This window comes from Vipera ursinii (assembly GCF_947247035.1).
Source record: "Vipera ursinii genome assembly, chromosome: 2".
NCBI classification, from domain to species: Eukaryota; Metazoa; Chordata; class Lepidosauria; order Squamata; family Viperidae; genus Vipera; species Vipera ursinii.
In genome coordinates this window covers 125163600-125178412 of record NC_139513.1, presented here as the reverse complement: position 1 = coordinate 125178412, position 14813 = coordinate 125163600, and the positions used below count along the sequence as shown (strand labels likewise).

The 14813-nt window shown below is 38.2% G+C and overlaps 1 protein-coding gene across 2 annotated transcripts; it reads left to right on the top strand.

Annotated features, from left to right (window-relative positions):
• Nucleotides 1–1774: 1774 nt before the first annotated feature.
• On the top strand, nucleotides 1775–13511 carry CANT1 (calcium activated nucleotidase 1; the record flags this gene model as incomplete). 2 transcript variants are annotated; one of them, XR_014491419.1, is made up of 6 exons in its annotated part: nucleotides 3248–3338; nucleotides 4357–5014; nucleotides 6998–7201; nucleotides 7641–7994; nucleotides 12511–12593; nucleotides 13212–13511. XR_014491419.1 is itself a non-coding variant. In XM_083354434.1 (4 exons), 4 exons carry the CDS (start codon nucleotides 1775–1777, stop codon nucleotides 8009–8011), a joined length of 1326 nt encoding a protein of 441 aa, XP_083210560.1. In that variant the 3' UTR covers nucleotides 8012–8755. The 2 variants fall into 2 exon arrangements, 1 of the variants encoding a protein (XP_083210560.1); XM_083354434.1 differs by lacking the exons at nucleotides 3248–3338; nucleotides 12511–12593; nucleotides 13212–13511 and adding an exon at nucleotides 1775–1867 and having other exon boundaries at nucleotides 7641–8755.
• Between the last annotated feature and the right edge of the window lie 1302 nt (nucleotides 13512–14813).

The following is a 14813-nucleotide window of genomic DNA, read 5'->3' as shown; positions in this document are numbered from 1 at the left end:
TCTGTGCTATTTCGACGCAAATTACCACTCGAGGTGGACTATTGTATGCTGACCCAATTTCTCAGAACGGTTTTGGTATCAGAAGCTAAATATAGCTTTAAAGTGCACGATGGGCTTTATTGGCCCATTATTGGCACAATTTTCCTTTCCAGGAGGGACACTTTTGAAACTCTAGGACTGATCCATGATTTTTCGGTAAAATCCGTGAGAGTTAAAGACACGGGGTGCCGAGGCGCCGGCATCCTCTGCTCTAATTTCGCTTTCCACCAGACAGCGTAGACCAGCAACTCCCGAGAGTCGCTTTCTTCCCTCTACTTCAACAGATTGCATAGGAAGAAGGTGACCAGCGGCGACTCTCAGAGACATCAGGCACCCGCCATCTTAAATTTCCCGAAATGCTCTGCCCGCGTGGTATTTTGGGTAACTTAAGATGGCGGGCGCAGGGGCAAAGGAGGGAAAGTCGGGGATTAACGGGCGGCGTTTGTCCCGTTCAGAGGCCGGGAACTCGGGATTTATGACCTCACCCATCTAAAGCCGCCCGGGGAAATGGCTCCGAACTCCTCGTTTGGAACCGGCGTTAAGGCTTCGGGAGTTCTCAACCCGTCCGAGCGTTCTTGAACCTTAGAACCAGATTCATTTACGGGCAGATCCACTCCAACTAGGATGTAGAAAATGTCCGCAGTTCGAAAGCTCGTTGGGTTCGCTCGGCGCGTCCCGCTCCCAAAGACCTTGGCGGGGTTTCCTTTGCGCGCTACTCTTAACTGCGGAGGCAGAATAAAGTATATCTGATTTTTTGCAAACGCCAGGATTCCTGTGCCCTTTGCAGCAAAACCTCTAGTGCCGCTCTGCTACCAGGCCCCTCTGTAAGTCTAGCAATTCACAGAAAATGAAGAACCGCAAAGATTTGTGGGGGTGGGATGTATGCATTAGCGGTATTGGGAATTGGATGGAAAATTTCCAACTGCAGTTCCATAGATACCATATTATGAGAAAAATCACCTCCTGAGGTTCACATATAGCTGAAAATATTTATGCAATAATCACCCTCATTTAATGTAAGTGCTGGACCTAAAGTCTTACAGGTTTTGATGTACGGGCGAATCTCACTGCTGTAATTCAACTAATCGGAGATGTGGATTGTCCTTGCCACTTTGAGCAGGTCTTTAAAGGACAGATACCTTATGCAGATTATAATCGAAACTTTCCAGTAATCATATATTTTGTTCCTTTTCTTCTGAATGAAAATCGTTAATAGGATATTTTCAGCAGCGTTTTGATTTTTTTTTTCTGAGCAAACTGGAGCAAAAAACTAGCTTTGATTCAGGTGCCTGGCACAGATGACAGAAGTGGGCTTCATGATGGTGGTTAGCAAAGCTGGATAATTGTTCAAGACTGATAGTTGCTTATTATCTGCTGACTTAGCTATCCACCACGTTCACTGAAAAAATTTCAGAAGGAATAGGCATGGTAGCCACACAAAGAGGAGCCAATACATTTGGTTGAATTTGTAATATTTTTTTTCATATTATGTTTGTGATGTTACTATTTCCGGATATCCATTTTCTGTGTTTAATTGACGCCTATCTGGATGTAATATATTCTTACTGAACCAACAGTTACGGCATATTCTACTTTTATTTCACCTCTCGGTCTCATTTATTTCTTGTGTAGTGAATTGTGGGAAATGTAGTTTTTCTGTGTAAAGGAAGTGAAATATATTCTCTTGATAAATTAGGGAGTGTCGGGATCTGTAGTAAACTCTTGGGCGTGGTGCATGTTGGGATCTGCAGTCATTTTGGAGGGAGGGCTGGCTGCAGAAAGATCTTCCCTCCTCCGGTTGTTCCCGGTGTGGGGAGGAGCCTGGTCGGTGAGTGGTTAGAAAAGGGGAGATGTAGGGGTGTGTTGTTTTTTTTTGTTCTTTAGCCAGATTCCTAGATTTTCAGGAAGAACTGATGAGATTGAGAAGAAAATGCATTTCCCATCTTTCTTTTTCTTATGTGATTGGCTTCAGCTTGTCCCCCTCCCCAAACTATTCATTTTATCTGGGTTTAGGTAAGGCATTTTTCAGTTAATATTATTTTGTTTCCATCCTCAATGGTTGTGCCAGCCTATGTATGGTATTGCTTTTGCTGTATATGGGATGATATTATTTTCTTACCTGCAAGCCTAGTGTCAGCTTTCAGAGAGGGAGGAAAACAAATAGGATGGCAATAGACCTCTGTGATTTAGGTCACAGCCTTTGGGGTCTGGTGATGCAGATACTGATCACTCTCTTGTCCATCCTTGTACCTACCCCTTTGCTGACTTGCTTTCCATTGGCCCTCTTGCTCAAAGCAAGGAGTTGATGAAGACAGCAGCCGCCTTTCAAAATAATTCAGTTTGCTCTAGTTTTTCATCCCTAGAATGAAATATCTGAGGATGCTGCTCCATCCAAAAAGATGTTGGTAGTGAAGAGAAGGATAATGCATAATTGGAGCATGCAGAGGAGCAGGAAAGCACAGAACAGCAATGGCAATCTTGGGCCCTGGCACAGCTGTCTATACATGCTTTTCATTTCTGTCAGACCTGCTTCCGTCAATTCATTTGCTTCACTCTGGGTCCCAGTGATATTTATATTCAAAACTGGAACGCTGTGAAGTTTCTCTAGGCATTTTGTAAAATGCTGAAGCAATTACTTCTCTTGATGGGAAGATACTTGTCTAGGCACAAAGATGCCAGTCATGTCTCTGCACATCTTGCCCCAGCAATTTATCCCTCATCAAACATTTTTATTTCCCAGAATGTCTCATTCAGGAAGACTTCCGATGCAGCACTATCATTGCATCAACTGAGACTTGTCAATGGAAAAGTGTTTTCAGCTTTTCATATCTTCCAGCAGAAAGATTTTTATGGATAAATTGGCTGTGGAACTGATGGAAATTTAACAATTGATTTACAGTTTCCATGTGCACCTTGGATTTTTGCCATTTTAAAAAAAAGCTCTCTTCCCCCTTACTATTTCGTTGCAATGCTGTTTTATCTAGTCCCAGGTGTATGGTGAATCTAGTAATATAGAGTAACATGATTAGGAGAACTGTTATATAAATTATGGAGAGGGTGGAGTTTGCAATACTTGAGACATAGCACCATAACTATTTGAGCAGAAAAAAAATGCCTTTTGGGCCTTTCAGTAAAACTGGTTGGACTAGTCAGCAATCTTTTTGACCTCTTGACATTTCCTGATTATATTTCCTCAATCTTTCTGGAGGAGGAGTTGAGCTTTGCCACCTGTTGCATTCTGTTAGTGAAATTTCTCCCCTGAAGTTCCAGCAAGATATGATTCTGGAGCGATCAAACAGGTCTGTAGGGTTATTAATTTCTATTCAGTATAATGAAAAGAGTAGTAGTAGGTATTTCCTAGTGGTAGATGAAGTATTAAATCTAGTGTTTTCTGAAAGAGCAGGTAGAAACTATTTGGTGGCAACTGCTGTTCGGAGCCAGGGAACTTACTCATTGATAAGGAGAAGGAAATTGGATTGAAAAAATTACTGGAAGTGAAGAGATGTATGTTACATAGCTTCAGCACACTACTTTTTATGTTCTCATTTGTCACCTTCTAGCACCATTTTGTTCGGGGCTTGAAATTTCACTTTTAATTAGTTTAGCAGCAAAGGTTTAACTGGTTATTATGAGTTTATTTTAATTGTTGAGAACAAATTCTGTGAGTTGGGATCACTTTGTAAGTACACTGCTGCTTGTTATTTTGGTCTTATGTCTAGCTTTAAAGATATCATTATCTTCAAGCAGCGTAGGATAGTTTTGTATATGAACAACCTCTGTGGCAAAGGATTTAGACTTAACTTGGATAAAGCTTAATTTTATCCTGACCTACCTTGTGGAGGTTTTTGCCAATAAAATGGGAGATGGTATTAATGCTATCCTGAACTCCTTGGAAGAAAAGCAAAATAATAGACTGTAAGCTATTTTATTTTAATAAGACACATTTAATAAGGTTTTAAATCTATATTATGTTAACCAGTTCATGATTAAAGAGAAAACTATTAACCACCAAAAATGTCTTAGTCATTTGGCAGTTCTGCTTTGTATGTGTCAGTTTCTCATATGCAATTTCCTCTAGCTCCACCAAGTATCCAAGTAACGTATTTCTTGAAAAGACCACAGCCTACTTAGTCTTGTTTCCAGTTCCACTGCAGAATTTCTCAGTTACCTGACGTTCTGTCGTGCTGTTGCAGCTCTTTCTATATTTCTTGTTTTTTCCTTGTTCTTCTCCCATAGACATGGGCAATTACCACTGTACTCAGTTGTGTGTTCATTATCCCCATCCTTTTGTGTTTGACCTTATTTTTCCTTTCCAAGGTTCCAGGGAACCTCAGGCTGATGCCCATCTCAGCTCGTCCACGCCTGCAATGGGATGATTCTCTGAATCCCTTGAGGATCAGTGTGGGCAGTCTTCCAGTGCTGGCGTCCATGACCAAAGCAGCTGACCCCCGTTTCCGCCTGCGTTGGAAGGCCATTGTGGTGACCACTCTGGCCCTTGTCCTTGTGTTGCTTCTCCTTTGTCTCCAGCGTTCATCCCCTGTGAACAGGCCAGTTCCTCTCAATGCTCATACCTGGAGGTTCAGTGTTTCACCCAGTGAGAGGTATAATGACACTTACCCGCTGTCACCACCCCAGCGGATCCCAGAAGGTGTGCGGTACCGTATTGGACTCATTGCTGACCTTGACACAAACTCCAAGGGTCCCAGTGAGCACACCTGGTTCAGCTACTTGAAGAAGGGCTATCTCACATTGTCAGCCAGCGGGGACCATGTCTCTGTTGAGTGGGATACAAAGGACCATATATTGGAATCTCACCTAGCCGAAAAAGGACGTGGCATGGAGCTTTCTGAACTGGTAGTCTTTAATGGTAAACTCTATGCTGTCGATGATCGAACCGGTGTGGTCTATCAGATTGATGACACGAAAGTAGTACCTTGGGTAATATTAACTGATGGAGATGGCACAGTTGGCAAAGGTGAGCTCAGGTTTAAGTTCTGAGTTTTATACTGGAAGGTTCCCTAACCTCTATGTAGTTCCTCAGTTTCTTAATGCCACAAGTAAACCTATGGCCAGCAGAAACCTTTAAGAATTCTCTAACTATCATGCCTCCTTTTTGAAGTTTACCCAATTTACTAACATTCTGTTACATTGTCTAGTAGAGGTAAAAGAACCATTTTTTAAAAAAAAAAAGTTTGTTCTGCCTTTTGGTCTAAAATCACCCCCCATCTTCAAACTTTTTAAAAAAGAAATATACTATAAAAGTAAGAAAAAAGTGAGAATATAACATTTGAAGTGCTTTTGATTTGGAATCGTTGGCTGTGTTTTTAATATATTCAAATAATATTGAAATGTTCATATTAAAGAATGTTACAGCACTGTTCGTGCAGCTGTAATGCTTTTTGCATTATCCACTTTGTAAAAAAAAAGTCAATGGGAACTTCTGTTTCCATTTTATATTACATGCATGGACACATCAATGGAAGAGTGCTATAGGATTTTATACTATATTGTTTAGTATGTCTTGTTTCTCACACCTTTAATGATTCAGGGCAGTTTATAGAAATACCATTAAAACTGCAAGAAGAAAAAGATGGAACAGTTTTCCAATATGATTTTTTTAAAAAAAACACTGATAAAAATGAAGTCTGTTGTAAAACATTGAAGAAATGTATTGAGCTGCTATAGGTATGTTTTATAAATTATTACCTGTGTCAAGATCATAACATTTTTATGTGCAGAACATGATGTAAATCAGCAGTTCTCAAACATTTCGGTCTTAGGACCCTTTTACAATTAGTCCTTGAGTTACATCTCTAATGGAGTCTGCCTATTATGGTTGTAAGTCATGATGGTTGTAAATTGGATTGGTCATGTGACCAACTCAAGCTTATGACCTTTTTTACAGGGGTCATTAAGCAAATGCCACAGTTAATTGAACCCATGATTTGCTATGGGCTGGATTTGTTGAAAACCAGAAATAAATGTCCATTTTCAGCAAAGCCATTGTAAAACCTGGTCATGTGACTGCAGGATGCTACAAATGGCCATAAAAATGGCGCAATGGGCAGCCGTATGACCACCAGGGGGTGGGGGGAGGCAACTGTCAAAATCTGGATTATAAATATACTCCACAGGTAGGTCTGTCATAACTTTGAATGGTCACTAAGTGACCAGACGTAAGTTGAGGGTTATTGTACATTCTTAAAATGATTGAGGACACCAAAGAGTTTTTGGTTTATGTAGATTATATCTATTGTTATTTATTGTATTAGAAATCAAAACTGAGAATTTTTAAAATAATTTATTTGACCTCGCAGACCCCCTGAAAGGTTTTTCTTCACACTCAGAAGTTCTCAGAACCTGTGTTGTAAAGAAATAGAAGATATAGAAACAGCATCAGATGATTTTGGAAAGTATGTTACACTTGTAACTTACATTGAGAGAACAAAGAGCTAGTAATATCAGAGGCTGTCTGGAAGCACCTGAAAAATGAGAGACAGGTTGGTAGTAGAGGAGGCAAGTTTATAATTCTTAAGGTAATTTGATCAAACTGTCTCAAAGGTGCTTTTTCCAAAAGGCAACTGGACCTTCTTGGTTTTATTGTTTGAAAATGTTTCACCTCTCATCCAAGAAGCTTCTTCAGTTTTAATTGACTGGTGGGGAAACATTTTTCAAACAAAAAACCAAGAAAGTCCTGTTGCCTTTTCGGAAAAAAAACAAAACACTTTTGGGACAATTGTGACCTGGATGCTTGAGAATCTCCATAGACACTTGGTCAATCTGTATTTTACTCATGCTTAGAACAAAATCCTGAGAACTTTACTTTTTCTCCTAAGACCAGACAGATCCCAGATCCCTTTCAATCTACTGGGGAAACTGTGACGCCGGTCTTAACGGGGGGGGGGGGGTAGTTCAGGTTGGATAAGTGTTGCTTTACATTGTCTCACATTTCGTTCAGGATTTAAGGCAGAATGGTTGGCAGTGAAGGATGAGCACCTCTATGTGGGAGGCCTGGGCAAGGAGTGGACCACAACTACAGGAGAGGTGCTCAATCAAAATCCAGAATGGGTGAAAGTCATTGGCTACAAAGGTGACGTGGCTCATGAAAACTGGGTGGCCAATTACAATGCACTCCGGACTGCAGCTGGGATTAAATCACCAGGTGAGCAATAGACAGACTTCTGTTACAACATAGTAAACCTTTCAAGAGCTGAATAGTATGCATAATTCTGCTTCTAATTCTGTCTTTCTTGTAAAATGAAAGCTTATACATACTTAATTGTTGGAATTAAAAAGGCAAAGAGGATTTGGATTTTGAGAATGAAAAGTACGTGTGTCCTTAGAGAAGGCAGAGTATAATGTCTATTCTTGTGCTGGCTATGATTTACCCAGATCAATATCTAAGAAATATCTATTGCCATCACTGTAATCTTGTAATAGTCTGGTTCTTCTTCCTTGGAACTTTACCAGCTTTTGCTGTGTTGTTTTCCTGCTTGAGCAGGAACTTTCACTAGAAGACTTCCAAGATTCCTTCCAATTCTGTTATTTTGTAAGTCTTTCTGGTTATGCTTGAGGATGTCTATCTTGTTTATGCTTCTCAGGTTACTTGATACATGAATCTGCCTCTTGGAGTGAGAGACTGCAGCGTTGGTTCTTCTTGCCACGCCGTGCCAGCCATGGGCGCTACAATGAGCAGGAGGATGAGCATCGTGGAACCAACTTGCTTCTTAGTTCCACACCAGACTTCACTGATATCTCTGTGAGCCATATTGGTGATATCATTCCCACGCATGGCTTCTCCTCCTTCAAGTTTGTCCCTGACACTGATGATCAGATAATTGTGGCATTAAAATCTGAAGAGGATGCTGGACATGTGGCAACCTATATCACTGCCTTCATGCTGGATGGACGTTGCCTGTTACCTGAAACTCGCATTGGTTCTGTCAAATACGAGGGTATTGAGTTTATCTAATTAAAAGAAGTCATACTTTTAAGGAGATCATATAAGCTCCTGAGAGGTGGCAGAAGTTCTGTTCCTGTTTTATTAGTCTTAACTCTGCTTCTGCTGCAGAGCATTATGGGACATGAAGTGTTTCTCTTGGCATAGTTTTCACCTCTAAAAAGTGAAAACTTTTGCAGTTGATGCTTGTTTTTGTGCTGACCCCTAGTGGTACAAAGTGTCTAGTACCTGTACAGCCTTTTTTTCTCTGTTCAGTTGCACCCTAGGATTTAGCCCATTCTCCTTTATTCAACCATGCTATTAATTTGGCAGAGCAAAGCTAATGAATTGCCTTATTCTTCCCTCCTCCCTCCTGTCCCCTCACTATTCACACGTGCCTTTGCTGAGAAGAGAAAGTCTTCAAACCCAGTTATTCAGCAAAGATATTAGTCAAACATTTGCAAGGTTTCCCTTTGACTCTGCCTATTCCTGCAACAGTCATTTTAATCTTGTCTGCACAGGTACCTCTTTTTGATAGGAAATTGCAGGTGGGACTTTGGCCTGTAATCAGGAAACTTTGTGATAACAGCAGAAAAGCTGACGCCATAACGTGGAACTTTTTGGAACAAAAGGCTCATCATCTGTTTTGTAGGGTTTGGTTCTACCTTTATCTTTAAAGGCAAAGAGATCCCTTTATGGTAATCATAATATTGAGATATCAAGCTTCATATATGTACTGGAGTGTTCAGGTCATAGTTTTCCATGATCATTCATTTTTTTAAAAAATAGTTTTCAGTGTTAGGAAAGAAGATCTTATCAAAATATTGTAGCTGAAATCGGATTCTAAAGTTATTCCAGCTGCAGAATTTTAATTCCTCCCTTATGTGTAATAAAATGGGCAAGTGAGCTTCCATGCTTCCATGTCTCTTCCTCATTGTTGGACATTTTCTTGCAGCTTTATTTCAATCCTAGCACTGTATCTTATTTTTCAAATAAATTATCAACAGCTTTTATATTTTGAAAGTTACCTGAACTTACCTATATTTACCTATACTTTTTAATTACCTGAAATGAAACAAAAAATATGTTGACAGTCATAACATGCCAGCTTTTAAGCAGATAAGATAAAAATATATGTTTAAGAAACACAAATATTAAGGAACACTTTGTAGGAAGATGAGCTACAGAAACTCCAAAGAAATGTGATGATTTTTTGGGTATGCCAAAATGTATATGGTTGAAGCCTATGCCATAAATGTGTGTGAATATAAAGGAGTGTGCTTTATACCAAACCTTTGCACTCATTGTGCCCAGTATTCTCTATTCTAATTGGTAATTCCCTTTAGAGACTGATGCTAGGCTAATTTGCATGCAAAATATGTGTTCTTACCGTTGAATGGCAGTTTCGCTTTCACGGAGCATTATATAAAATCAGATGCAATTCTAGTAAGAGATTTACATAGATGTTCCCCAAATGCTTCCACCCAATACTTTTGGTTTGTATCTTAGAGCATAAATCATAAAATGATGCACACATAAGAAGGGTGGAATAGAAATAATATATTTTGAATATTGTGTGAAATTCAGAAAGGCTGATCACTAGATGGTGCTACTGTACTTATTTGTGACACAGCCATGACAAAGAGATCTGTCAACTTTATTTGGAAGGATCAGAACGCTCTCTGCGGGCATGGCTAGCATCAAATATGTCAAGTCCAATCAGTGTTTGTGTGTGTCAAGTCCAATCAGTATTTAAGATTTAGATCATAAATTGTAAGAGTCCAAAACATATAAAAATAATAAATGTGTTTGGACACATAAAGCCAGATTTTGATAACTGCCTCCCATTTTTGTATTGAGAATATTGCCTATAAAGTTGAATTGGTTTTTGCTAGTAAGAGTTAAACTGGTTAAAAATGATTACTTAGTAACAATTTAAGGATTTTTTTTCTTGGAGGCTCAAATATGATGTTTAAATATGAGCTCACTAGAATCACCATTGTTCTTTGTTTGGCATGTCTTTGTTATTAAGTAGTTGATAACAAGAAGCAAAAATAATGATTTGAATTTTAGTTAGTAGGAACTTTTTTGTGAGCAAATTGCCAGAACTCTGGAAAAATGCAAATATATTTCTGATTTCTAAGAGAAGGAGAAAAGGGTTTCATTCTTTTTCAAACACTTCGCAAAGGAACCTACATATTAGTTAATTTAAAACTCTGGCAGAAATACTCTCCAATTGTTAAACATCCTCACCTCTGCACAAATTAGCAAATTAAATTCATGGTAATTTTTTTTTTGAGGCTGTCTGCCTCTGTCCCATGGATGTTTGACTTTTCCTGCTGAATCAGCCAGCCCAAACTCAGTCAGCCAGCTAATCTACAAGACAGACTTCTGATTAATCTCCAAATTAAGCTCTTGGGCCTTTGATTTAATCCCATCCTTGTATGTCCAAAATTATATTCTGTGTGATTTTGCTCAAAATTTTTAAATTTAAGTTCAGATTTATTTAAAGAAGTTCAGCAATCCAATTTTTCCACATGACTCTACCATCTTTGTATGAACTGATTGGCAGGTTGCTCCCTCCTATGAACTCTCCACTCTGGTGCCCTCTAAATTTATTAAACCATCTCCCATGAGCTTCAGATAGCATGGCTAATGATAGTGTTGGCTTGGAAGTCATTTACAGTAGAGGGGACAAGTTTGGGAAAAGCTACTCCCAGTACTGTGCCAGCATTTTCCTCTCGGTAAATAACCTTATCTTATATATCCAGATACAGAATCAAGTTCCCTGTGGAAGTTTTATTTTTAAAAGATGATTGTTATTATTTTTTTTAAAAAAGTTGGAAGTAGCGAATAACCAAATGTCCTAAGAGAGAGATTATCTTAAAATCTTGTTAATCAGATTTATTGCAAGGAAAAAGATTAGAGTATAGATTCTTGCGAATAGGATACGTATGTATGCCTTTATCAGTGTGTGTGTGTGTTAAGGTGCGTCCTTCATGCCTTTGATCCCTTTTCACTTCTCTCTAGTTTTACTGGGGAGTTAGCTAACCATTCAAGATATATGAACAGGATGTATTGGTTCTTGTTTTCAAATATCCTAGGTTCAGACAACCTGCTTGTGAGAATGGTTGGAGATAGGACACATATTGTCATATAGCAGAAGGAGTCTGATTCTTCCCAACCATGCCTTTCGGCCTTCTTTCCCCCACTTACCTTGGTGTGGTTTCTGGTTATGGGTTATATAGTACTTTTCTACCTTTATGGAGGAAAGAAGTATCTTCTCCTAAATCCTTACCCTTGATACCAACTTGTAAGAGAGATAGGGCTCCCTCAGAATCTGAGTAATTTACCCATAAATGGCATGGCATGATGCTGATAAGACAGAAAATATAGTGAACTCTAGCATCACTCCTGTTCTTGGTAACTGATGCATGTAGCCAGTATTTATTTGTTTCTTTCTTTCTTTGTTTATTGAGAGCGCATTGCTGAAAAAAAGAGAATAGAAAAAAATACACATGAATAAATGGCATTTATAAGCATTATAAGACTAGATTATATTTTTCAATATTTAATTAGTTTTAAATAATTGAATATATTTTTAAAAAAACTCCACATCATTGTTAAAACCAAGTAATGTATAAATAGCAATAGCAATCAGTAGAATATAGATCATAGAATGAATTAGGAACTGTAATAATGTCTGCCTGAGCAGTTGAAGATCTAGTTGAAGGTTAAAATATTAAGACTTTATGTTAAGAGAAAACCAAATTTGGATATGGTATAAGCCTCCATGTAGAATTACAGTTCAGAAATGATTTCCAAATTGAATTGAATTCAGTATCAGATTTACTTTTAAGCTAGGATGTTACTTTGGATACTGAAGCAGACCGCCACAAGTTAATTAGCATTCTTCAGAAGGTAGTGTACATATTTTGCATAAAGACTCATAAAATATTCTTGTAATAGTTACTTATATGCAAAACTAAGTACACTTTGTGGGAATATTTTATTTATTTTTATTTTTATTTTAATTCCATTTATATCCCGCCCTTCTCCGAAGACTCAGGGCGGCTTACAAGCTCAGCAGTAATATAAAATTTAGTAATATTTACTTTTTAAAAAATTACAAGTTTAAGAGAAAATTTAGCTTTTTTTATTCTATTGTAAGTCATTTCCCTAAATTGCCACCAAATGTGGAAAAATAAACCAATTTGGCTGTTACCTTTCTAATATTTTTTGGAAAATGGTCTGTTTTAGCAACTAATATTGGAGTAATAAATGTCCATTTATTTATTTTCTTAGTAGTGACATAAAAGTTTGTAGTCTGCATTCAGTACAGAAATAGTAAATCTTGGCAACTTTAAGACATGGACTTCAACTCCCAGAATTCCCCAGCCAACACAGCTTTAACTTCAGAATTTCCTCAGCACAATTTCAACTTCAGCTCCCAGAATTCCCCTGGTCCACATATCTTAAAGTTGCCAAGACTGAGAAACACTATTTAATCATTTCTGTTTTTATAAACCCAGATGAAATCTTTCGATGAGAAAAGAAGTTCTTGACACTGTTGAATCTAATTGATTATCCAGGATAATCTCTTGTTTCTTTAGCAGTAAGTAAGTTTCAGTTTGACTTGTTGCCATTTTCAAAATATTTCTTTTGACAAAAATCCACTACTCTGTCTCCTTTGGAGGAGATGAAAACAAATAATCCATCTTATGATTTAAAAGTCAATGTTATTAAAAATAAGAAAAAGAGAATGAGTTAATAGAATTTTATTTCACCTTGTCAAATGCACATAAAGCTAAACAGTTACAGTAATCCTGTATTTTGGCTTTAGGTGATCATATTACAATTGGATGGACTAACTAAGCTATTTACTGCCAGTAAGATAAAAAATAGTGCTCAAACAGCAATCTCTCATAGAATGTTGAGGAGATTGAAACAATTAGGCAACATTTAAAATAATGCATATTATAAAATAAGGAAAATCGATTGCAAATTAGTGCTTATAATTTTACCTCAATCAGAGGAATTTCTCCCATTTCACTTGTCCAGCTTATTTGTCCTGAAATTATAGAAATAAAGATAAAATAAAGATGAAAAGGTAAAAGATTAAATGGTCTTTGAGTCAAGTTTTAATCCTGGTGATAAAACGTTATGTTTTGTTAATAACATGGGCATAACATGAGCTGATATGAGAATGATTGATTTTTCATTGGTTTTCTAGGTTGTAAAACTTTTTCTAGTCTATAGTCCTGATATTTCGTGGTACTCTCTCACTTATGTACTAATCAGGACCAACTCTGCTTAGCTTTTTAAGTATCAGCCAGAGTTAGCTAGGACCATCGGGACACATTTTTTCTGCACCATGCAGACCCTGCAACTTGCATCTCACAGGGCAACTGAGAAGTAAGCAAAATGTCTATGGAGATTTTCAGTCATCCAGTTATGGTTGTCCCAAACTGAAGAAGCTTCTTGGATGAGAAACGAAACGTCTTCAAGGGAAAAACAAAGTCCAGTTGCCTTTTGAAAAGCACCTTTGAGAAGTAAGTAATATCTGAATTAAAGTACTTACTTTAAGATTAGCTATTCACTTGGCCAAATGAAAAAGCTAAGGCTCTGAGATCTGGAATGATATTCGAAAAATATTAAGCAACTTCTTTTCCTTTTTTCCATCTGTTCCTATCCGAAATTTGCTTTGCAATATAATATCTAGAGTGGGACGCAGTGGCTCAGTGGGTTAGGACGCTGAGCTTGTCGATCAGAAGGTCGGCAGTTTGGTGGGTCGAATCCCAAGTGCCGCGTAACAGAGTGAGCGCCTGTTACTCGTCCCAGCTTCTGCCAACCTAGCAGTTCGAAAGCATGGAAAAATGCAAGTAGAAAAATAGGGACCTCGATGGTGGGAAGGTAACAGCGTTCCGTGCGCCTTTGGCGTCTGGTCATGCCGGCCACATGACCACGGAGATGTCCTCGGACAAGCGCTGGCTCTTCGGCTTTGAAACAGAGATGAGCACCGGCCCCTAGAGTCGGAAACGACTAGCACGCATGTGCGGGGGAACCCTTACCTTTTACCTTTATAACATCTAGGATTGGCTATTATATATTTGCATATTATATAATACACACACACACACCTACACACCTGTCCTGGGCATGATATTATGAAATACACATCAAAGCTTATTTTGAGGTGAAGGACCCATAAGTAATAAATACTAATTAAATGAATTCAAGGAGTTCTGATTTCAAATATAGCAGCATATACAGTGGTGCTTAACAGTTTGTGAACCCTTTCAAATTTTCAGAATTTGTACATGAATATGACTTAAAATGTGGTCTTTTCTTCACACATCCCAAAATTAGATAAAACCCAATTAAATAAGTAAGTTAAAATATTAGTCTTATTTATTTATTTATTGAGGAAAATGATCTAAAGCTGCACATTTGTGTGCGTCCAATGTATGAACTAGGGTTATATGTTCATTTTCAGATGTTTCAGTGAGATGATGATCAGTTTTTTAAAGAACATAAATCTAGGCATTCGCTATCAAAATCTGGTCTTCACAGCATAGGCTTGTGGCAGTATGTCATAGCTCAAACAAAGACCAGTTGACGTTCACCAGGCTGGAATAGGTTCCAAAATGATTTCCAAAGAGTTTGGACTTCTTCAGTCCACTGCCATGCAGATTGTGTACAAATGGAGGCAATTCAACCCCATTATTATCCTCCCCAAGAGTGGTTGACCAACTAAGTTCCCACTAAGAGCATGGTGTGTAATACTCCAGGAAGACTCAGAATCCTGGGTAAGGTTTAAGGAATTAAACAAGGG